This window comes from Nesoenas mayeri (assembly GCF_963082525.1).
Source record: "Nesoenas mayeri genome assembly, chromosome: 11".
NCBI lineage: Eukaryota > Metazoa > Chordata > Aves > Columbiformes > Columbidae > Nesoenas > Nesoenas mayeri.
In genome coordinates, this window is record NC_137563.1 from 19,386,679 (window position 1) to 19,410,623 (window position 23,945).

A 23,945-nucleotide genomic window follows, 5' to 3' on the forward strand; every position below is an offset into this window, starting at 1 on the left:
AGGCTGAGGTCCTCTACAGATTTGGAGTCTTTGTCTGCGTATCATGGTCTTTGCACATCGTGACGGCCGCTGCGCTTGGTCTGATGAGCATTGAGCAGTCTGGGGGTGAAGCACGGCTCTCACAAAGAAACTCTGAGTTTACTCAGTGTTTACAGGGGAGCACATAGTTACACACCACGGCGAATCATCCAGAATTACTTTACAACTGAGATACCATTGAAAACGGTAAGAATTAAGATCTTGGACTGTAATATTAATGCAAGGAAGGATGTTTGAGGAATTACCCTTGTCTAAGTCATTCGTACTGGGCAGCACTGAACCTCTTGCTGAATTCTGTCAGGAGACTGTCTGTTTGTATCACGGAAAGGAAAATGACAAGGAGCTTCCCTCTCTAGGGCTTCCAAAAACTGAGTCTGCGTAAGAGCTGGGTGTGGATTCCCAGAGCCCAGCCTCCCATGCTCAATTTACTAAAGCACAGCTTTGCCTTCTTGCTTAAATTTTACAGTAGGTTTACTTTCACCTTTCTTTCTCCTCTGCTTATTCTATTTTTCTGCCTTTTTTTCTCCTTGCCTAACCAACATGAGGCACTGGGGGTCAGAAAAGCAAGCCCCACAGCAAGTGACAAATCCAAGTGTCCATGACTAGATAGTGATAAACCAGACATTTAAATGATCAAGTTCATACTTGATGCCTACAAATCAGGAGACCTCCCTCCTCGCTGTGCTAAGTGCTCTTCAGAGACAGAGCAAAACCCTCCTAAGCTCTGAAGAGGCAAGAAAGGCAGAGGAGGAGGGAGACACAGTGAATGAGGCAACGGTGTATTAGTGCTGAGATTGTACGGAAGGAAGGGGAATGAGTTCAGGAAGAATCAGCGCTAAGGAAAATGAGAGGAGAGGGAATAGAAAGGAAAAGCCGCAAGCTTTGGATGACAGGGATAAGCGAACAACTTATCAGCCCCTCCCTGGCCGCAGAGTAGAAATTAAACTTGCGGTTTTTCCAGCCCAGTCCTCATCCTCCTGGACTCACTGGGTTCGCAGCGTGAAGGCGGCACTGGTGATGGAGGTGGGCAGGTTAAGGCCTTTGGTGATCTCTCGCCAGATCTTCTTGTTGATGATTTCCACCAGCCCTCCTTTCTCGGTCACCAGCTTGTAGAGCATGTAGAGATCCAGGATCTGCTTTGCCATGATGGGGATCCGGTTGATGGGGGTTCCTACGAGGGAAGGAAACACGGAGTCAGAGAGGCCAAGAAAACCGGCAGGTTGTGGCTATCGATCTTCTGTCTAATAGGAAATTCAGGCAACTCTATTTGTAGCCTGACTTGAGGCCTCTCGATGGGCGAGTAAATGAGCCAGAGAAGTGCAGCGACATGGCACGTCCTTTCCATGAAAAATCCTTTCCTGTAGGTAAAAGCAATTATCAGCCACATAACAAACCTGCAGCTAAGAGCGACTTTGAAAACAGAAAGAGGGGAAGCGGGGACTATTCAATTCAGTCCTAGGGGTGAGGCATCACTTTTTTTATGAGCTCCCAAGGCAATTGCAGATAAAAATCTCTATCATTTGTGCTCAGGAAGGGGCTGAGCAGCCAAGGCATCCTTGCGGCTGCTTGGAGAACCACCAGGCATCCAAAAGCTTTTTGGAGCCCAAAACAAGGTCCTGCTCTGCCCTTGTGAGGACAGACAGGGCAGGAAGGGAAACAGCTCCATCCTGTTCAGTTTTGTCATCTCGTGCACTAACGGCGGTGAGAAAATCTCATTTTTAACCTTTTAGCAGCACCTCAAAGCGATAAAGCGCGCGGGGTTTGTAAAGGTCAAACTAATGAGATTTAGGCAAGGGGAGGAAGGGGCAGGGGGAGAAAAAACATGCTGATGTAGCAAAGCTTTTATTTTACATAGGAAATACTGTCCCGGATCAAAGCGCCGTCCATCCGAGGGCAGTACCGCAACAGCCAGCACCAGTCTTCCCAGGAAAACGCTGTAATGGACGATTATGGAATCCCCAACCCACAGGGGACACTTCTGCCACCGCTCATCAGCCAGCGAGCCGCTTAATGCCCCGAAGCAGAGCAGTTTATGGCCCTTATAAATGGGTTTTATTCTGTTTAGTGAAAAGGAGTTCAGCTCAGCTCTGCAGATGTCCTCATTATACATGTATTTTTTTTCCTCTCTTTTCTTTTTGAAGCCTGTTATGTGGTGCCAATTCCCATAGGTTAATGAGATGTTGGGTAGAATAAGTAAACTTTTTCAGCTTTAAAAGGGCTGCCTTCAATTTCCCCAAGTTACTAACTCTTAAACTGTAAGAAAACATAAAGAGCAACCTGATCAGGCTTGGCCTGCACGCCCCGTCATTTTATATCTCTCATATCCTCTTTTCCTTGCCTTGTCTAAACAACCCCTTCCCTGCCCAGGACGGAGAAGCCCACAAAGCAGTAATTTCACAAACTACATCAGATCCTCTTCCTGCACTTCAGAGACAACAGTTCCCTCAGGGAGCAGTGAAAGAGACGTTTCTAAACTGTTTAAACACACCGCAGCTCCATCCATCCAGCCAGTCCCGAACCAGGAGCTGGTCCCTCCCAAAAACCCACCCTGGGTAAACGCAATTCCTCAATTCGCTTCGCTGTTTGTTTTGTTTTCCTCAGCCACCATTTTGTCTCAGCGTGTCATTCCAAAGATTAAGAGCATCGTTTCAGGCACACGGAGGGCTGGGAGCGATCGCGTTACCAGCCTGAAGTTATCATTCATCGGCTGAGCCGCAGCAACCAGAGTCACACCCAAGCGAAAAGCAGGGAAACATTCACCTCCTATGGTCTCTAGGAAGAGCTGAGGTTTTTTTCCCACCCCAAAATGTTAATACTCCAGCATTTTTACCCCAGCACCAAGCAAAGTTGGGGTGTCCTAAGCCTTCGCTCTGGCGGGGCAGCATCCAGACCCTCTCTTTGATACGTCCAGCAACCCCGTGCTGCTCAAAGTCACCCACTTTTCCCCAATCCAATTTAGAGAACGGCATTAGCTTGTCCAGAAGGGACTTTCATCCAGCTCTGCTTGGACAGGGACCAGATGGAGAATGAAAGGGGTCACGGATTAAGGCTCCTCAGGCAAAGAAGCCGCTAAAACAGACTATAAGGAAACACCTACTTTTTAATATGCTACTTTTATCCTAAGCACAGTTTTACTCTCCTCTAGACTCTCCCATTTCAGCAGCTGAAAAGGCGCACAAGTACATTCATCCAAATGCTTCCATGAAAGGGACAAACATTATCTACATCAGCGGGAAATAAAGGTTTGAACGTATTTCCAGAGAGCCGGCTCATAGCTGGGGTAGAAACAGCAATCAGCTCTGACCTCCCCACCTCACGTTACAGCCCCTCTGACACCTTCCCTTCCTCCAGTGTGCTTTAAAACAAGCCCCATGGACCACAGTGCCCTGAAATGTAATTAGTAGCTTTATAAACCTCTAGCTGCTTCTTTTTTCCCCATAAGATTTCTTTATGAATGCCGAGAAAACTTTACAGCAGCAACAAAACTACTTCCATCCTATTATACCGCTTGAGCACGGCGATACAATCATTTTCTCCCACATCTGCCCATAGTAACACCCCCAGTAATATCCCCCACAAGCCAACAAAGAGGGATTTGGGTTTTGAACCTGGAAAATTAACTGTACTTCTTTAGGTTTCATAGGATCTGACTGCAAAAGAGCTGAGAGGCAGGGAAGTGCTGCTCTCGTCTCCTCCCCCAGCCCCTCTGCGAGGAAAGGCAAAGCGATAAAGTCTTTATTGGAAACCCCCAGCGCTCCAACAGGAAAGGCTGAAAAACGAGTATCAGGGGACGATGGGGATGCTGAAGCCCAGCGGATCCTTTCAGAGGCGGCTGCGGGGCTTGTCAGGGGCCGTGATGGATTACTGTCATCTGGCAGCATCAGGATTAATGATCCGGAGGGCAGAGGGGAGAATTCCAGCGGGAAAGGTCAGCAGCCGGGGGCACGGCGTAAGACTTGTTGCCTTTTGATGGCAAACTCATTTTACTGTACTTCCCAGCCTCTGTATTCTCAGAAATGCTCTATGTACTGCGCTCGAAAGAGCCAGAAGTCTTGTGCAAGTCAAGGAGAAGGCGAAGAAGACGACTCGTTTTCTTGGTAAATGACTTTTCTTTTTAATATAACCCCAGCTACATAAGCACAGGCCATTCCTGCAAGGAACTGGCCAAAGGGGGGACACAAAGAGCCTGTTTCCACTGGAAAAGAGATGATGAACAGCTGATGAGCACCTTGGGAAGACAAACCTTAAGGCAGGCAAAGTCTGGAAGGAGAAAGAAGAATCACCCCGTAGCTCATGGGCTCCTGGTTTTCTGAAGGGAAAGACGCATGTAGCTACAATTCCAATTTCTGGAATAAAGAGTTTCCCTGGAGGAAGCCTGACTGTAGCTATAAACATCTCTGCCCCCTCTGCCAGGACATTTCACACCGCTCAAAAGCCTCTTCTGTTTCAGAGGGATGGAACAGAAGCCTAAAGGGCTCATATGGATGGGCCTGAATGTCCCCGGCGCTGCAGCAACTGTTGGATTCTCATTCTTCAAGAGCCATTACGAAGGGACTGAGGAAGCTGTAAACCCCAGATAATCTTGGAACGACTGTTTTTCCATCTATTTGGCAATGAACTGGTAGCAGGGGAAGCGGTGCTGGCCAAGCCTTCACGTTTCTTCCTGTTCTTCATCCTATCTGAGCCGAACTTCTGACTTCAACCTAAATCTGAAGATGTTTATTGATGTTAAACAAGGAAAATTACTTCTAACTATGAGTAGTTTTTAACCAAATGGTAGAAAATAAGTCCTCGCCTGGTGCGGAGCCACCAGCAGCCTAAGCCACAACTTGCCCTGCACACCAGAGACAAAGAGCAGTTAATTACACCCAGCCTAGAGCACTACACTTCTTCAATCACCTCCCCCCCTTTTTATTTCCTATCCAATTTACTTCCAGAAGTGCCCATTTTTTAAGAGAGGAACAAAGGAGGTGAGAATCCTGAACCTTTATTCTGCAGAGGAACATTCAAAGTGCAAAAAAGCACACTTTGGAGTGGAAAAGAGACATTTTTAAGCCACAACCTGTACAAGGACAGAGCTACTCTTTCCTGCTTCCACTCTAAATATGTTCAGAAGAGAAGCAGTATCAGACAGCCAGAAGGAAGAGGTTTGCTCCAGGAGACTAGGGAAGTCCACAAATAGTTTTGAACCAAGTCTTGAAGAGATCTTCATGTTTCTTTGAAGGGAATTACTTGGTATGAATGATCTCCCCACTCTCCCAGGCTATACAGAGGTAAAATTGAGTTTAACAGCAAATCAGCAGCCTGGAGTACAAGCAGATCAGCTTGAACCTGCACTGTCTCAGTTCTCGGTTTGAATCCAAACCCCGGCTGCCTTCATGCCTGTTCAGCCACCCCAGCTCCTCTGCACGAGTCGTGTGTGCCAGTCTGAGTCTGTCCTGAGCGCTCAAAATACAAAGCAAAGGTACAGAAACAAGGGAAACCACCTCTCCCCTCTACCTCTTTGCCTGTGCCCCGGAGGATCTAATCTCTCCCTCCGCCTGGCATCACCACCGCGGGCGTTCTCACCTCCCGACAGGAATGTCACCACTCGAGCCACCAGCCCGCGGACCATTAGCCACTCCTAGCGAAGCAGGAGCCAGGAGAGAGGGTAATTAATCACATTCTATTTGACAGGAGGCCCACTTCTTATCTGCACCTCTCCAAACGCCAGCAGTTTCTGCTTCCCTCCTCAATAAGCGAGGCTGACAGCAGCCCCTTATCAGATTTCGGCAGCCAAACCGGCATCCAGTTGTATCAGCCGAGGCTCCAGCCACACAAACCTTCCCACACCGGGAGCTCCTCCATCCCCAAAACAGAGATCCCGCTGAGATTTGCTGCTACTGACACAGCTGGATCCAATAGATTTGCTTCTACACACAAATTTCTTCAGCAGATGTCGAACCACTGTGCAATCGGTTGTGGGTTTCCATACGTACGACCTCTCTGTGGATACAGAACATAATGGGGAGAAAGGAGCTGGGCAAAATAAAGGTCGGTCCAAAGTTTTCATGCCAAACAGTTCTGCTCTGCCATCCACCTGGATACCGACAGCATCATCTCTTCAGTGTTGAGCCACCTCCGCTGTTTAAGTGCTGCGGTTCACTGATCATTTGAAAAACATGCTTTTAAATTTGGGAAGGGAGGGCCAAGAACATCCAAAGCAGAGAGGAAGCACCAATATAAGAAAGAGCTTGAGAAAAGCAGGATTTGAGACACAAACATCCAGTATTTGAGATGCTGCAAAAACACGTGACAATGTAACATCTCAATTTTCAGAGGAAGTGAGGAAATAAGCCCTTTGGCTCCATCACTTCACTCGAGCAGGCTGGTATCAGATGAATGCACTATAGAAAGCTTCACACAGAGCAACAACCACCAAACATTTCAAATTCATTTCTTTTTCACCTCATCCAATGCCAGCTCAGTTGATAACGAAACATTTAGGCTGCTCTAACATTCTTCACGCTGGCTACATTTAAAACAAGGCTCCGGTAAGCCAGAACCAAGTAAGCTCTGAATGCTATTCTTCCATTAATTACAGCTGCAACTGCCAATATGATTTTTCTTTGGAACTAAAGCAATATTCAAGACAAAAAGTCTCCTGTCTTCATGACTGGAATGAATGCTTTGGTTTATTAAAAAAAACAATACAAAATAGAAGTAGGGGACAAAGTTTTTCCTGATGGAAGGACCTGCTGATAACTACTTCTAAATAATTCCAAAGTGACACAGGTAAATTCCAGAATATCAGCTTACATATCTGGTGATGACTTTGAGTCACCTGCCAGCCAAGGCTGATGGGCAAGACACTCCCTGTAAAATAAGAGATCTCAAGCACTTCGCATCTGATTTTATTCTAGCATCACTTAAAAGTATTTAAGAACAAGGAGCGGTGCGTTCTCTGTCCCCTGTTCTGAAAGGCTCAAAACCTCTTAGAGAATACAGAGGGATGTAAACCAGAATGCCAGTTCCCCCTAAAAACTTAAAGAAACTCATTCTTTTTGACAATGTAAAAGTAAAAGCCTAAAACACTTCACTGATCCCTGCTTTAAAGGAGGGACACGAGGCAGAGACTGTGCTGTGTACAAACCCAAGGGTATAACATAAAGATGACCTTGCCTGGTTGATTTGTACCGTCCAGAACAGACCTTTGCGGTGCCTCAGGTGAGAATTTTCCACTGCAGAACATCACCTGCTATTTCGGGAAGCGTTTGCTGGGGCTCAGCATTAAACGGGTAGCAAAGGATGCTGCGATTTTATCGGTTCATCTATTGATGTCTCATTTAGAGAACTACAGCGCTTAATTCAGATTCCAAAATATCTCCAAAGGGTCACAAGAAACCTGCAAAACTGAATCAGCAGAAGAACGAAGCGTATTCCCTGGACAAACATTTCGTAAACACTGCTTGGCCTATAGATAAAAGAATCCATCAGTAAACGCTTTTGTCAATCCTGTGGATTTGTTGCATTTCCACATTTAAGATGTGCAGACAGGGCACACAACAGCAGGAAAACATTAAAACCACACGCTCAGACTTACAAAGCCCCTTCTATGTATATACACATAAAAAAAGCCCAGAATGGTCAAGCCATCTGGGAAAACCAAGGTCACGCAGAAACCTTGAACAAAATTAGTAGAGCTGTACAATTGGAGACGTTTTATGAGGTCTTCACAAAGGCAGCACTTAAAATGAACAAAACAGCTTCCCTTGAAAGGGAATAATACAGCCTAGCACGCAGTTAGATCTCTTCCCCACCAAACCTTTGCTCAAGGGGAAGGTCTCGCACGAACATGGTTGATCCTTTCAGGGGATCAAACAGTCCCACTGCTCCATTTTTCTACGACTCCTCATAGCGATGGCCTTCTATCGCATGGAAAAGAGAGGGAGCCAAAATTTACCTTCCCAGTACGTTCACAGGGTGAGAAAGAACGTGAAAAGAAGAGGAAAACGTCATAATCTCGGAGTGTGATCTGAGTAAATGAACTTGCCCATCTGGCTGTGTACATTTAGGTCATCAAATTCTTTTCAGCAATGCAAAAGTGAAGGGACACAGAATTACCCTGAGTTATTGTAATGGATGAAGTTCCAGCCTGGGCACTTGGCAAACAAACCCATCTTCTGTGCCTCGCAGAGAAGCCTCAGCCTGTGCCCTAAATAAACGCCCCGAGCCACCAACTTGCCTACAGAGTGGCTTAAAAATACAACTTCTGAGGAACCAGCCCTCAAGACACCCAAAGCTCAGGTTGTCACAAGACACCAGACCAGCTCTGGAGAGAAGTCACTGGTGAAGCTGCTTATTCATGCTCGGTTTGAGGAAAGACCTTTAGTTTGAGGCTGCAGAGGAGCCAAGAACAGGGAAGGTGAGAGTGTTAATACAAACTAGGATCAGCCCTGCCGAGCTGTGCCAGGTCAGTCTTGTTGCAGGCCTGGTTCAAAGTTAGTCTTGCATTACAACCACTGTCCCCTCCTCTCCCCATCTGCCCCTTCAATCACAGCCATGGTGGGACCCATTCACCCCACCACATCCAAGGAATAAAACCTCCAACAAAGGCAGAGTTACAGCTTTCCTCTCATCTCCCTCTTCCATCATTATTGCCACTGAAGGGCCATTTTATCACTTGCAGCTGTGGTCATTCGGCGACAACCTGCTGTGCTCAGAGGCAGATGAGACCTGCACATTTGATCTGCATTAAGCCTGTTTCATGGCTTCACATTTCTAGGTACATTCCTAACAACAGCACCAACCCACCAAAGCTTTTCATCCCTCCCAACTACTCAGTAGCTTCTGTGAAATCTGTCATTTATCTTTCACATCAGGGTTTTGGCTTTTTTTGGGGGGTTCAGCATCAGTTAGTGCCTCAAATCCAACAACCCCAAACAAGGGCCAGGACTTCTCCAGCTCCTCCTGGGCAACAGCAAGATCCCCATCTTTACACCACCAATGTTTATTATTAGCAGAGTTGTTTTCCATTCCCTTCAGACACGAGGTGCAAATTAACCAGCTCTTCACATATCCCAGCTAAAAAACACAGCACTTTGCTCTCAGGTGCTGTGCGGTTCACAGCATCTCTGCCCCACGGGTGCTGCACCTCTTACATTTTATTTTCAGCCTTCTAGCGAGCAAGAAAATAAGCCTCCAGAAAACAAATCCACTTGGAAATGCCCAGATGATTAAAAGCTCAACTCCTACAGCAACCAGCTGGTGACCAGCTCAGCCCCTGCACCACGAACATGTCAATTATAAATAATTAAAACGTAATAGGCAGGAGACACTGAAGTATTAAGCAGATTTCTCTCTAGGTAGCTGGAGGTTTCTATTGCTGCCAATCACACCCTTCAGATTATTGTGTTGTCTGTCGGTCATCCCAGTCCTTCCATTAACATGTGAGCTCAGGTTAACATTTGCAAGTAAACTAATTAAGCCCTGTAATGCTTCTGCACACAAAAGCCAAAAAAATATCAGCAAAACCCAGCTCTAATTTTAAACTGACTTAGAAGCATAATCTCAAACTGCCAGAGTGACAATTTAGGCAGGGCAGGTGTCAGCTCCAGTCAGGACAAACGGACAGGGGAATGAAGGGCAATTGCAAAAGCTGCATTTTTGGGTAGCCTCTCCTCTGCTTGTCATCCAGCCAGCCACAGAAGGAGACGCATCTGCTTCAAAAGACAACTGGAAACGAAACTCCAGCTCCAACCCAGCAATCCGGTAATTTTCAAACAGATGTTGCATCTTTGTACCTCATTAGACACTCAGGGGACAATATTGCAGCAGCCCCCCTTCCAAATAAGCACAACCTGGCGTCTTCGGTCCAGCATGCTCTCAGTGAGCATTACACCAGGAGGGAGCAAAAGGTTCTTTTTATGTCTGCTCCTCACACCTACGTTCATCAGACTTCTTCGGAAACAATGGAAAAGTCTATAGTACAACACTTTTTGTCAGAAGAATCTTTGTTGGAAGAGTCTTGGAGGGATTGAACAGAAATCTTCAGAGATGTTTGTTTTATACGATACCACATAGATGTACATTTTTGTATGAACAGTTTGCAGTGAGGGGATTGAACTTTGATAACCAGGGGACAGAAACAGACTTGGTGACATCCCAGCTGAACTACTTTGTACAGGTATCACCACTCCTGTAGCAAGGAGAGATGCAAATTGCTGACGGCACAGGGAGGAATGTGAGAAACTCCACGCTTCAGCACTCAGCTACACAAAATTACTAAACGGAAAGCTGACACATTGTGAATCTACAGGAAAATGTGGCTTGGGGTCTGTTTTCCCAGTCCCCAGATTGCGTGTCGCTATTCTCGACAGCCTGTGAAGGCATTCACACTCAGCTTCCACATGCCACGGAAATCAAACAGGAGAAGATGTGTGATCGTGCCACCTGAAGGGGAGAGCAGAGAATCCCCAGCCTTGTCCCCAAAATCCTTGGGGAACCAGGTTTCTTGGGGTCTTCAGTGCATGGACAACATGGGTGAAGAAACAGTGTCTGAAATGAAGCTATAGGGTAGAAGAGTTCTTTCCTCCTGCGCTCCTTAACTCCCAAGGCAAATATCTCAAGTCTTACCACTGCTCTTCCACCTGATCTGCAAGTTCAAGGGCTGGATTTGTTCTTCCAAAGGCAGAAGGGGAGAATTCAAATGGCAGTAGCCCACTTTTACCCCACCAAGTGCAAGCAAATGCTCACTCACCTCTCTTCTGCATAAAGATGAAGAGGTCATCCAGGAACTCCTTCCGTTCAGGGTCACTATCCAGTTCATAGAGCTGAGGGGAAAAGGAAAAAAAAATGAAGGCACAAATCCACAACAAGACAGCAAATAAAATAACATCAGCTTCTTGCAATGGGTGATCCGGTGCTTGTACTGGAGGGGTGAAAAACAGGAAGGATTCCTGAGCGGTCTGGTGGACAAGGCGATAGTTTGAGGACCCTCGTTATGGTTTGCTCAGCCCCTCAATAATTCCTGCTGGCACAGCAGAAACCAGTACCCTGAAGGGAAGAGGATTCAACTCAGTTAACACCACCGCTACGGCACAGGGTCTGAGGCCACCTGAAAGCAAAGGGGAGAGAAATGATTAAGACAAGCTGGAAAGAAAGAAAGAAAAAGACAGACAAGACAACCAAAAGGAAGGTGAGAGCGGTTCAGGGCAGATGAGCAGTCTGTACCTTTGAGGCACCAAGGAAGGAAAGTTCTCTGCAGCTTTTCCTCACGATTCCTTCCTTCAGGGATTGTCACATAAGTGACAAACTCCAAGCCCCTTGAAGGAGGAGATGAAAGGATAGAGCTTTCCTCTAAGTACTAATGCCTGGCAGGAAAGGGCCCTCTAAAATAAGCAAAAAGCCTTGAAAAGTATCAGAAATTAATTTGCTGCAGAAATAAAAGGCTTAAAAACCCAAGCATTTAAAACAAAGCTTCATAGGCACCTCATTCCAAAGGAGAGGCACTGTGTGCTAGCATTACCCACTGATTTTTCAGAAGGAAAGGCATGAGTGTCACCTTACAACTACCTCTTGAACAGAAAAGAAATCTAATTTTCACCTATCAAGAATCCTGAGAGGTCACAACGTGACAGGTTGAAAGGGCTGAAGTCGGCTGCTCTCAGAGGTACAGGAAGGTATAGAACAAGACACAATGCTGTACACAATGCAGAATTCAATTCCTTCTCTCGTCTGCGTTGAGGAAAAACCCTGCATCGCTATAGGGAACTTTTTTCTGGTTGTAGCTACACTCGTGCTCAACTAAAAACCAAAGATTCGCTGGGAAATATGTATTTCAGCCTCTCTGTAGGTGCTGTGAGCTGCTTGGTATTCATCTCGTCTGAAAGAAGGACATTTTGGGCTCACTTCCTGTGAAACTCAGCGCTTTCTCACACGCTGAGCTCTGGGAAGAAAACACACCAGTGTATTTGCAGAGCAATTAGCTGTGCCCTTTCAGAAAGGGTTTAAAATGAATTCCTCTGGCTGATGTGACACGCAGCTGCCACATTCTGATCCACGAGCACAGCGCTAAGCAGGTCCAAGAAACAAATACTCTTCTCCCAGCTGGAGAAAGTATTGACAAAGTTTTTAAATGTCACAAGTCTGGTTATTAAGTCTTAGTTCCAACTACATTCCAGTGACCAAAGGCAAAGGAATAGTGAGGGCTCCAGAGTCACCCTCTGATCAGGGGAAACCCTGTTCCCCAAAATCCCCAGGATCAGACTGACCTTGGCAAAGTCTCGTGAAATTTCTCTTCCTCGGCATCCATCGCCTTCATCGCTCCAGGTCACGGTGCCGTTCTGGGGAGACAAAAACAAAAGGGTGAAAGGATCGCCAGGGAAAGGCTCGGTGGAAAACCCCAGAGAGCTCGCAAACGTGCCTTTTTTGGGCACAAACGTGTAAAAGCAGCTGAGGGCTGAGACCAAGAAGACTAGAAAGATGGGGGACATTGGGACATTTGTCACGGCACACTCCCCCGGGATCTCTGCCAGAAACGTATCTCGAAAAACTGTCTTGGTGCCAGGGAAAACCATTCTAGAGGAAAGCGCTCAACACCTTCGGCTGTAATGAGGTTCAACACCTAAACACAATGGTGCTGCTTTTGCTCTCCACGTCCGTCTTTTAACCGAGGGCACATCCTCGAGGCCCCGGTGAAAGCTGCGGGTGTCAGCCAGGCTTCCTTCCTTCTGTACGCCAGGTGACACCAAACGCACTCGGAAATGTCCTCCTGTCCTCCCCTCCCTTGCCTACGAAACCAGAATATCCTGAAGAAAGAAGGAAATATTAATAATCCCACTGGAAAGCTTCTTGCCAACCCAGAGCCCTTACTCCCAGAAGCTACTGGATGTGAATTCTCCTCACAGAAATGGAAAGCTCAGCTTTGCTGGATTAAAGGTTCATTCTTCTTAGACATTAAAAGGATTACGCTAGTTAGGCTTATTCTCCTTGGGAAATCATCATCCTGAAATGATCAGCGGGGCTGGAAATCAGCAGAGGCAGCCTCTGGGAGCAGCGGGACCAGGAGAACAATCCTGAAGTATCTTCAAGCATGTTTAAACCATAAAACTCATAAAGCTCCGGTGTAACAAGTGCTCTGGAGTCACTTGAGGAAAGAGAACAGTCACATCCACCTGATAAACACGCAGGAAAGCACAGAAGATAGCCAGAGGTTTCAGCATGCCACAAACCACGTGAATTAGGGAGGTGCTCCAATATCTGAAATCTTGGAGTCATCTGGTCGTGACACATCCATCGAATTAGAAAGATGAATAGCCCTTGTCACGGCCAGGCAAAGCTACATTTCCCCCTTTCAAAAACCCTGCAGTGAGCTGCCCTAATGCCTGCTGATTTAGTTTGAGCCAGTAATTCCTGCTGGAAAGTCAATTATCCAGTGAGTCCCATCAACTGAAAGATATTTAATGGGGGATTATTGCCACTTCTGTTATGTCAGCTGTTTATTACAGCAGATCAATTCCCAGCCCTCTCTAGGAAAAAGATCTGAAGACCAGTTTCCTTCACAGGAGGATTCATCTGGGTGTCCTTTGCTAGCGGAGATTAAAACCACAGTTTTTTTGCTAATTATGGTAACATCCAGCTGCTCCTAAAACCCCACTGGACTGTTACCTGAGATCAACAAACCCACGTGAACAGTCAGAATACGAGGGAGTCTCTTTGGAAGGCAGCAGCTACTCCCCATCCTCAGCTTTACAAACTTCACGGCAAAATGATTCGTAGAGGGCTGAGCTGCTTTCCTCCCGAGTTTGTCCTTGGTCATAAATCCAGAGGGCATAACTGGTGTTAAACTAGGTGCTCCAAGAAGAAGAACACTTGCTTTCAGAGAAACTCTGGTCACACTGAGAGCTTATTCCACTGCATTTGAGGACAGGGACAAGATAGAGAAGAGGGCTTAAAGCAGACAATCCTCTGTCACCAGTGGGTTTGAACTTGGTAAAATCTTCAGGAACAAAACTCCATATGGGATTAAAGACTCTTTAGAAGTGATTATACTTGTTCTGTTCAAAGTGAAAAAGGTTAATTAGATAAGAACAAGATGAAGGGTTGATACCAGCAGAATATGTGCACCCTACTTTCTGCACCTCCATCCTGAGATGCTCAAGAACAGAGAGCTAATGTTTCCCCACAGCCAGCAAGTGAAAAGGAGCTTAAAGCCAACAGTGTTTTACCATCTGTCCAGAAAACTGGCAGAGCTGGACATCACCTGGTGTGACACGCAGTGATCCGAAGTGAGAGACAGCTGCCAGCATTAGCATTTCCTCCTGGAAAGGTTTAAAGCCAGTTACCGCTCCCCACATTAAGCTTTCAGAAGAGATAAGAGGAGAGCTGGGTGTAAACCAGCAAGGCTGCACTGAAACTGGGCTGCAGAGACACCAGCACAGGTTTGGTTTGGGTAGCAAAGTCTCGGGTTAGCACGAAATGTCAGCTCAGCAGTCGGGGAAATAAAGCCTTATTTATTCAGAGACCAGAGTACGAGCAGCAACAGGCACTTTCCCAGGCTGCAGCTTTGATCTTGAGGGACCATTCTGCTCACCAAAAAACCTCTGGGTCCGTGCCAAGGCTACAACCCAACATATCAAACACTGGCAGCGGTCAGAGCAGCGACCCGACCACAAGGGGAACAGGTAAATCGAGTAAAGAGCCCCACTGAAGCACAAGGTGCTCCGTATCCAGAATAAACTACATTTTGCACAGCAAGGGAGCTCAGCGGGAGCTTTGGTATCAAGCTTCCTTTCCATTCCTCCTCAGAAAACAAAGTTACCCTCCGCTGAGAAGCCCTCCTCCGCATGAACAGCAGGAACCTGAGAAATCAATATATCCTCACAAGTCATTAAAAGACCTTTGTATAAGTCAGGCAATAGTAACAGGAAGGAAAAAACGCCACTGTTGAGAGAGGTGGGGCGTTCTCTGGGGAGAGTCCTGCCTCTCCCTCCACCCCTTCGCATCGAGGGAATTTGCTGATGTTTGACAAACGGGCAGGAATTTCCCTGGTTTCTCACAGAAAAAAAGGTGGTAGAAGTGGCACGGGCTGTGCTTGAGCCCCCAAAAAAGCAAGAGGTGTTGGGAAGGGCTGCTCACCTTCCCCAGGCCACAGACACACCTCGGGGGCCACCAGAGCCCCCCCAGACCCCTCTTTCCCTGTGAGGTTGCACAAGCAATTATATCTGGAGCTATTTTAGGATTACTCCCTAACCACCTGGAATATCTTATTAGAGGGGAAGCTCAGATGTCCAGAGCAATTTTGGTTTCCAATCCCACATTCAAAAAGCCGGAGTTAACCCTGAGTTGCCAAGCAGACAGAAAAGGAGATGACAAATGCTTTCCTGCTCTGTCCAGCCCCTTCTTTTGAGGACAAAAACCTTGTAAAACAAGCAGCCTCGAGCCCTCCCTGCGGGACACCTGCCTCTCAAATATTACTGTCCCTCCCAGAGACTAGAGAACGAATCAAACCTCTGTGCTCAATAAAAAAGGCAAATTATTAAGGCAAACAGAACAGCAGCTCATGGTCTCCTCCTATACAAATCGCAGTTCGTGTGCAAACACATTTGGAAATGCTCCTTTTCCAGGTCATTCCACCTTCTCAGCATTTTGAGCTTAAAGCCCCATGAGGTTTTTCATCAGCCTGCAAGGTTGTATTCAAATGGTGAAGTCTCAACTGGAGAGAAGCCACTGAAGCTTTAATATGTAAAAGAAAAGAAGAAAAAAAACCTCCTGGCACGAAACAGAAAATCATTCTGCGCCTCCTTACCGCAAACCCGCAGTTTTGACAGAGGTTTTAGGCCAGAAATCTGTTGAAATATCCACTTAGGGACTAGGTTAAATGTTAAAATAAAGCTCCTCCCCTACCCCGTGGGTTAACTGAAAGCGCCGAGTCAATGAAAAGGTACAGGGGCAGCAATTTCAGGATTATCAGGGAATCCACAGAAATTCCTTTTGTGGGTAGAGTTAAGCCTTAGGAAGTGAAACAGATGCTATTATAAAGAAAACTGTTGTACTACAAAACGCTGATAAGATCAGGAGTACTGCCCTGAGCTGCAAGTTCTCAAGCACGGAGAAACCAAGTTATAATTACTGCGTGCACAAGCTGCCTGGTAAAGCTCTGCTGAAATCAGAATAAACCCTGCCCAGTCCCGCTAATAACAGAGCTCGATTCAATATCCACGAGCTTCAAAGACGGGGGTTGAAAACATTTTAGTGATTTCAGGAATGGCAGGGAGGATGGGGAAGGCGAGGAAAAGAATGGGCTGAAGTTAACAGATTAATTACCTCTTTTTATTACGTTTTTTCTTTAATGTGCTCCCACGACCTAGTGACTGCAGCACCAACGCAATTCTTTGCAAAACAGAAATCTGCTTCCTCATCCTTAAGGAAAAGCTGGACTCTGTGAATGACTCCTATGCACAAATACTCTGAGGAACTGGCTAAAATGTACAGGACAAGATTTGCTCAGTGCTATATAGCTGCGGGAAGAGAAATTCTCACCGCGACATGAGTTGCAGATTTACCCTGAAGTGAGAAAAACACAAGTGTAAGAACACGACACATTGGAGGTCTTTGCACCTACCGCTCTCCAGTGTTAGAATTTCTATAAACTGGCACCAAAGGAGACAAGCTGCAGCTATTCCTAAAGATAAATTTAGCAGTCGAACAAACACTAAAATAATCTGTATCTTCCCTGGGATATAAACGAGCTCCTCGCTCTGCTCCTTTGCCTCCAGATATAGCACAACCTTGATGAAGCCTATGGAATTGCTCTTCGAGATGAAGATCTGGGGGAATTCTCTGATGTCAAAATACAAGCTGTTTGCAGGCTGCTGCCTGAGGTCATTATCACAACCGGTTTCGCTGTTGTCTTCTCCCATACATTATTGGTTATTTTAAACAAAAAGGAGCCCTTATTACCAAGATCGTGCTCTGGTCCAGCCACTTTAATTTAGGTATCAGCATGAACTCCTATGGCTGTCACAGGGGTGAAAACTTCATCAAAACAAACCTAAGCCCTGAATTCAGAAGCAGCAGCAATTGGCACTTTAATAATTCAGATCTGTTCTTATGGAAAACAGCTTTTGGCAAAAGAGAACTTAAATATCTATTAATGAAGAATTGTCCTCCTGCTACAACAGAAAAATACCAGTGACCCACACAAGGAATTAAAAACCTAACCCTTGAATTGGGTCCTGGATATCTGAAATAACTAGGAGGCAAAAAATGCACCATGTGAAATGCAACTTCTTATATTCCTGGGACCTTCACCCCTCTGGATTAATGAATATCTCCCGAACGATACCTCAGTACCCACAACACTTGAGGCACATACTTAAGGTTATGGAATCTCAGCCACTCATTCCTAGACCCTAGAGCAAAAGCAAAGTAATTATTTTAAGCTGACTTATCTTAATAAACACCGTGACCTTTGTAAAAGTTTAGGTCAGGATTTTCAGGACTGGCTGGTGATTTCTGAGAACCTAACATGAGACATCCCCAAAAACCAGAGCACAAGCCTCTCTCCGAATGTCAGACAGCTGCTGGATGCAGACTTACCTTGCTGCGATTTAAGGCGGCATTAAGTATCAGCTGATGCCTGAAAACCTGGGCTTTATTTTTACATTCCGCGAAGGAATGCGTGTAGTAACGTGCGCACTGCAGTAAGAGCCTGACACGTTGCTCATGTTAGTGCTGGACACCGATTTTGAGCAGGAAGGGAGCAAGAAGTGGTCCTGCTCTCCCTGGTAACCAGAGCCACCGCTGAGCAATGCGAGAACCCACGGGACGCGAACCCGCGTCTGCTAAAAGCAACATTTTCACCAGTGGAATTAAAAAGCTCATTTTTCTTCCAAGACAGGCAGCCCCAAACGGCCTTTCGGAGCCACCATGGATTTGCAGGGGACTCGAGCGAGTCCGAGGAGCAAACAAGCTGAGCACAACCCCCCCCAGTTCGTCTTTGGGGACCACAACTCCCTGACAAGCAACTCCCCTCCCTGGCTGTTTTGTGCCGGCAGGATTCCCCCCACCCCTGTCACAAGTTCTTTTGTCCACCAGCTTGTTCTACAATTATTCACTTGGCCGTCCAGGACCAAACAGAACAGGGCTTCATCTTTGCTGGTAGCTGCCACCTTTTTGCCGTCTTCAGGCCACACACCTTCCAGGCAACCTCAACATTACGCTTTCAAGATACATTCTTCTCCAAGGGCGTCACTTTTAGAAGAACAATCCACACTTGAAAGAAGAAGTGACTTTTTTCCCCCTCTTCCGCAAGCGAGAGCCATTATTGCATACCACAAATACTCCCCGAGCAGCGCTCGCTGGAAGCAGTGTATTCTCACTGGTTATTACCCTCCACCTCGACAAGCTAAAAAAAAGACAAGCTGAGGAATCATTTCAAAACCAAACCAGAGAACGCAGGCACTTCTGTATTTAAGCCCCAAGCCCATTTCCTCCGCTCCGGCTCTGAACTGCTCTAGCGCTGTTAAAGTTTTACTCCCCGGTATGCCGACTGCACCGGCGACTGCAAACAAGTTGCTCTGCAATATTTACCCTCCTCAAGGTGAATATACCGCACCGGCAACGCTCATATTGGGCACTTCGATGTGGCCTTTTGAGCACATCACATAACATTGTTCAGCAGCACGGCTACAAGGATAAGCCACGTCTCGCCGGGGCAGACCAGTTAGGCCAGAACTAACTTCACAGTATCACTTCAATAATAGTAACAGGAGACAGTATTTTGGGACAACACGTGAACCTGCTCACTTTCTGCCAAGCTTTCCCACCATCCAGAACTCTTGTAGCACAAGCACGTCCCTGATACTCCCTCAAAATCCACTGCTTAACTTCACATCCATTAATTTCTCCAGCTCCTTTCTGGTTTTCACTGGCTGCCTGCCCAGCAGGGAAACAGTTTAACACAGCAGCAAAAGGGTTTTTCTTTTCATTTTGCTTCCTTGGTGAAGCTTTGTGCTCTTTGCCTTCCAGAAGTTGGCCTGAAATCAGACTCAGCTGCAACCTGCTACCAAAATACTTGATGATTCGTGCTGAAATGCTGCAGAATCGGGCCAAAGTGAAGGGATCGGTATTAGTGCACAGTACATCAATTGTTAAACAATATTTTTAGGGTGGTTTTTTTTTGCTATTCCACATCAGCTAAGCCCAGATCTGGCGTGCTTATGCTCATTTATCTTCTCAGAACAGGGCACACGACCCAGGAATCAAGCCTATTAGTTCAGTAAGATTCACAGGACTCTCACAAGATACGCCAGGACTGCAAAGCACAATGACATATTTGTTAATGCCAGCCACGCTAGAAATAAAGACAGCCAAAGACTAACGCTAAGCGGGGGTTTTTTTTGTGTGGTTGGCGTTTTGAAAGAAACAAGTGATCTCCCTAACACCAGAGTCTTGGCTACTATTCTCCACCCAGGGACCTGCAAGAGGAAGTTCAACCTAGTAAATTCTGAAGCAATTTCTCCAGACCCACCTCACTTCCCTACACCAGCTTGAGCAACTGCTTTTTCAACCCAACCCCTCTTAAAAGTGCAGAGAAAACACAGCAGCAACTGGTTGTCTGCTGCGTCCCGAGTGTCTGCGTCGACAACCTGTTTTATAGCACCAATAGTCACAACTTCGTGGAATTATTGCCACACAGGCTGGTGTGGAAACACCGAACTGGCCTCGGTTTGCAGGAGCCCACAGACCACAGTAAATGGAATAAAGCTTGCTGAGCTTATTAGCTCCTCCTTGAACTGAAAAGAAATAAATCATCTTGTGCATGCAATCAGCAGCCAAGGGGAGAGATTGCCCTGAGTGCCCCCAGCAAACTTCCACACGCCCAAGGTTCCTCAGCCCCCACAAAACAGCTCCAGCCTTTCTACTTTTTATTTCACTGAGTTCTTGCAAGAGAAAACAGCTCTGGTTTTGTCCATACAAGGTTTCTGAGCTCTGAGAACTCTATCCGAAGCAAATCCAACCCTCTTCACACTCAGGCTAATGTTTGTAGGAAAGAAGAATTAAGTCCAACTTTTTTTTTATTTATTTAAACCATGCAGTCCTTCGGCTCAATTTCAACACACATAAATACTGTCAATGTCTCCAAAAGTCTCCTCAAGTGAGCTCCATAACAACACAGCTCCCAAGTGCTACACTCACTGAAATACCCACTTAAAACAAAGAAAAGAATCCTTGATCCTCTGTCAAGGAGTAGTAACTCTTTATTCAAACAAAATTCACCTCTGAGCAAAACAAAGCAGGAGCAAGTCAGCTCCTTCCTTCCCACACGTGAAAAACAAAGTGGCTTTGCTTACTCACAGGATCAGTGGGAGGGCACGGACACACCACCAACCCGAAATCCAGGCGAAGCCGACGCATCCCGGAGGTCTCACACAAAGGGGTTATAGTGAAATAACTTGAGTGAGACATTAGCAGGCAAGTGTCCACACCAAAAATAAATATAACACCAGCCTGTCCCATTCTGAATGGCCCAGCAGCAGCGAGACAGAAGATAAACGAACCAAAGATCAATCCTCCCCACAAAGGTTCTTACAGATCGGGGTTTCTATATCATTTGTATCTGTAAAGCAAATCTTGTGAAATGTCTTTATAAAAGAATAAACCTGGGAGAGCATGGCAGGGAAGCATCACTGTGCATGTGCCCTGCGCTCGTGCTCTTTGCAAAGCGCTCTCAAATGGCCAGCGCTTGCAACATGAACAAAAAAATCCTCAGTCTGACTGAATATGGTTATTTTTATGCAGAAGGAAGTAATATTAACACTGACCTGTTTGAGCTGCTCATCCAAGCGCCAGTTCTGCCGCCCAGATGGGGAACCAGTGTACGGTTGCTTCGTAGTGTCTTTACCCTGTTCTTCTTTGCCCGGCTGTCCCCGCTGGTGCCCCGAGGCTGGGAGAGGGTTTGAGGTAGAGGCCACTCTTTGGTTGTGATGGGCAACTTTGGGAGCATGAAAATATTTCAGAGCGGAGCAGCTTTCTTTTGCAGTCACATCAGCGCCATCCTCCAGCTCGCCACCTTCCAAACCCCCTTCTTCTTCTTCTTCTTCCTCCTCCTCCTCTTCTTCCTCCTCCTCTTCATCCTCCTCTTCTTCTTCTGGCTCCGAATTCATGCTGCTCTGATCAAACGCCCGCTTTGCCCCGGCTGCGGGTGGGGTTCTGGCCAAGGGCCCGCCGGCGGAGCCCCCCGAAGCCCTGCCAGATGTGGCGGCCAGGACGGCCTGCTGCACGGCCAGCTGTTGGGTGTAGAGCAGCTGGGCCTCCCGCAGCTGCCTCTGCTGCCTCTCCCGGGAATCCATCTGCAGAGGCGGCTGCTGCTTCTGCTGCTGCTTCTGCAGCTGCTCGACCACGGCTTCCAGCTTCATCCCGCAGTTTGCATGGCTGGGAAAAAGAGGGGCGGGGGGGGGAAGGTTGGTTTTTGACTTTATCTGGCAGGGTTCAAGCCCCGACCTTGGGAGATTGGCAGAATCTGAAAGATAGACAAATATTTGGCTGTATGAATATAAAATGCTTTCATCTTTTCCCCAGGAAGAGGATAAATAGAGTGCAAAGCCAATACTCTTTCCTGTGCAGGAGACCGTGAAACAATCAGCTTCATGTTTAACAGCCTCAGGCTCAAACTTGCATTCAATTTTCAGACTGTTTAATTGTATTTTCAAGCTGAACACATTTGCTATAAACTCAGTTTCGTATACCCCAAAGACAGCAGCTGACCTGCCTTTGTCCGCTGTCCCAGCAGATCTTTTTTTGTGTGTCAGAACCCTTCCACGCTTCCTAAATAATTACTTTTGAAATGTTAGGTTTAACATCTAGGGTTTCGTGCTTCTGAAACCACTACCTTAAAAGGAGATAAGCCAGGAGAAGCTTGACCATATATCTATTAAAAAATGGGCAGGAATTTACCACACACCAGTTCTCTCTCAATTCTTTTATGCTTTCACTACATTACTAAATTCTTTACACTTTGTACGCCTATCTTGAAATAAACAACTATATTTAGCTATTGTTTTCCAGGGAGAGGGAGATAAGAGTAAAGCAAAGACCAGTGTAGCCCAGAACAGACTGAGCACTGAGCAACTCCTGCCTCTGGTTCCCAGTGTCACCAGCACATCCCAAGCCGTGCCCTCCCTTTGATTTTCCCAGCCCAAGGATCCGAGAGCTTCCCTAACGCTCCGTTTTTTGGGTGGCAGCAATCCCGTGCTGAGCCAGCACTCGCCTTCTCTTGAGCAAAGACCCACAGAACAGACCACGGTCGGAAACACTAAATCCTAGAAAGGCGACTTCACCTTAATTCCCCAAACCATCTAAGACCACACATGTATTTTGGACTGTCACAAACCGGACCTGCTGACAAAGACCGTTCTTAGCTTCTTTCTTTTTTTAATGTAAAAAGATGCTTAAGTAGATCTCACTTGCCGCCCTTCAGGGTTCACTGATATCAAAATACAGTCAGCTTAGAGAAACAAAGGAAAGGGCAACTACAAACAAGCTCCGGAGCCTCCCGGCCACCTCCCACCACCCTGTTTACAACCAGCACGCTGCTATTCAAGCCACACACTTGAAAAAAAGAGACTATTTTGCTAACGCTCATTGTCGAAAGGGACGCAGTTCTGCCCTAAAACAACAAACAACCTACCAGATATCAGTTTAAAAAGTGAAAGACAACTTTTGGAATCTCCAAGGTTTCCTCTGAGGTGGTCAGAGCGTGTCTCTCGTACAAAGTGCCTGCGAGCTACGATGCCCATCTCATTTTTCCTCCGCAACCTCTTCCCTGTGCTAAATAACAGCCCGGCACCAAAACTAAAAGCCCGGCCGACGCATTTGCATTTTCATCTCGCAGCTTTAGCTTGCGAATGAAACAATATCAAGTGGATTAGCGGTTTGAACGTCAGGAGCAATAACATGTTACCTACCAGCCGAAAAGAGTATTAGCTTGGTTTCAGGAGGCACAAGGCACCATCTGGCCCAGTAAACCAACAATGAACTGGTGTGGATGTCGCAACGGGCTGGGCGTTGGAGAACCCGCACCTCGCTTCGTAGTCGCACCTGAGGCACAGCGAGGTGTTACCTCTCCTGCTCAGGGCAGAATTCGGCAGGGCACGCGGTTAATACACGCCTCAGGGACGTTAACGATAATAAATGACCTAATACTCGATTAACACGCCGAGCAAACACACCTTGGGCGCAGCAGCCCCCTGGTATGCGGCACCCGCGTATTTCCCGGAGCGCAGGTACAATGGCGAGTGACAGGTTACGGCAGGATTTACGCGCCGCTGCCGAGGGGTTTTTGTTGGTTGCTGGTTTTTTTTGTCACCAGAGCGCAGCACAAACCTCATGAGTCTCCAAAAAGCTGAACTTTGGATACAGCAAACACACCCTCAGTGATTACTGTGGTTGGGAAGAGGCTTTACGACGAGTTTTAAGTCAAGGAGGAGACAGATGCACTGCTCACAGTAAGTATTGAAGGCGTGATATCGGGACAGACTTTAAGAGAACAGCTGCAACCAGACCAAAGCCAAACCTGTCCAGGTTTCCACCTCCATTTTGCCCCTCAGCACCGATATCTGTGTATTTTCTGTGCCTCTCCCAACCGAGGCAGCCAAACGATTCAAGTTTAACATTCAGGCACCCTCGCAGTGCAGCCTTTGTGTGGCACTGAACCCCTGGCAGAGCACTTTGATTAAAATAAACAACATTTTTAACTCCGTTTGCGCTTTTTAACGAGCTCTATTTGCAGCGTGACCAGGGAAACGCACCGACAAGTGGAAACCACCTGAAAGAGTTAAAGGAGCGGCCGGGGCCTCCCAGCTCCAAGGAGGGGGAGCTCTCCCGGGCTGGTAAACAACCCCACCCTCCGGTTTCACCGGGGA

At 46.8% G+C, this 23,945-nt stretch overlaps 1 protein-coding gene across 3 annotated transcripts in view; it reads right to left on the reverse strand.

Annotated features, from left to right (window-relative positions):
• Positions 1-23,945, reverse strand: part of ARID3B (AT-rich interaction domain 3B) — a 28,157-nt gene that overhangs the window by 3,887 nt on the left and 325 nt on the right. For 2 of the 3 annotated variants that reach the window (XM_080351443.1, XM_080351441.1), the window contains exons 2-5: positions 20,847-21,544; positions 12,291-12,362; positions 10,778-10,850; positions 1,027-1,210 (exon numbers count right to left, since the gene is read on the reverse strand). In XM_080351443.1, coding sequence (XP_080207569.1) covers positions 1,027-1,210; positions 10,778-10,850; positions 12,291-12,362; positions 20,847-21,440 — 923 coding nt within the window. In that variant the 5' untranslated portion in view covers positions 21,441-21,544. The remainder of the gene's footprint in view (positions 1-1,026; positions 1,211-10,777; positions 10,851-12,290; positions 12,363-20,846; positions 21,545-23,945) is intronic. The other variant, XM_080351442.1, reaches the window with a different exon arrangement.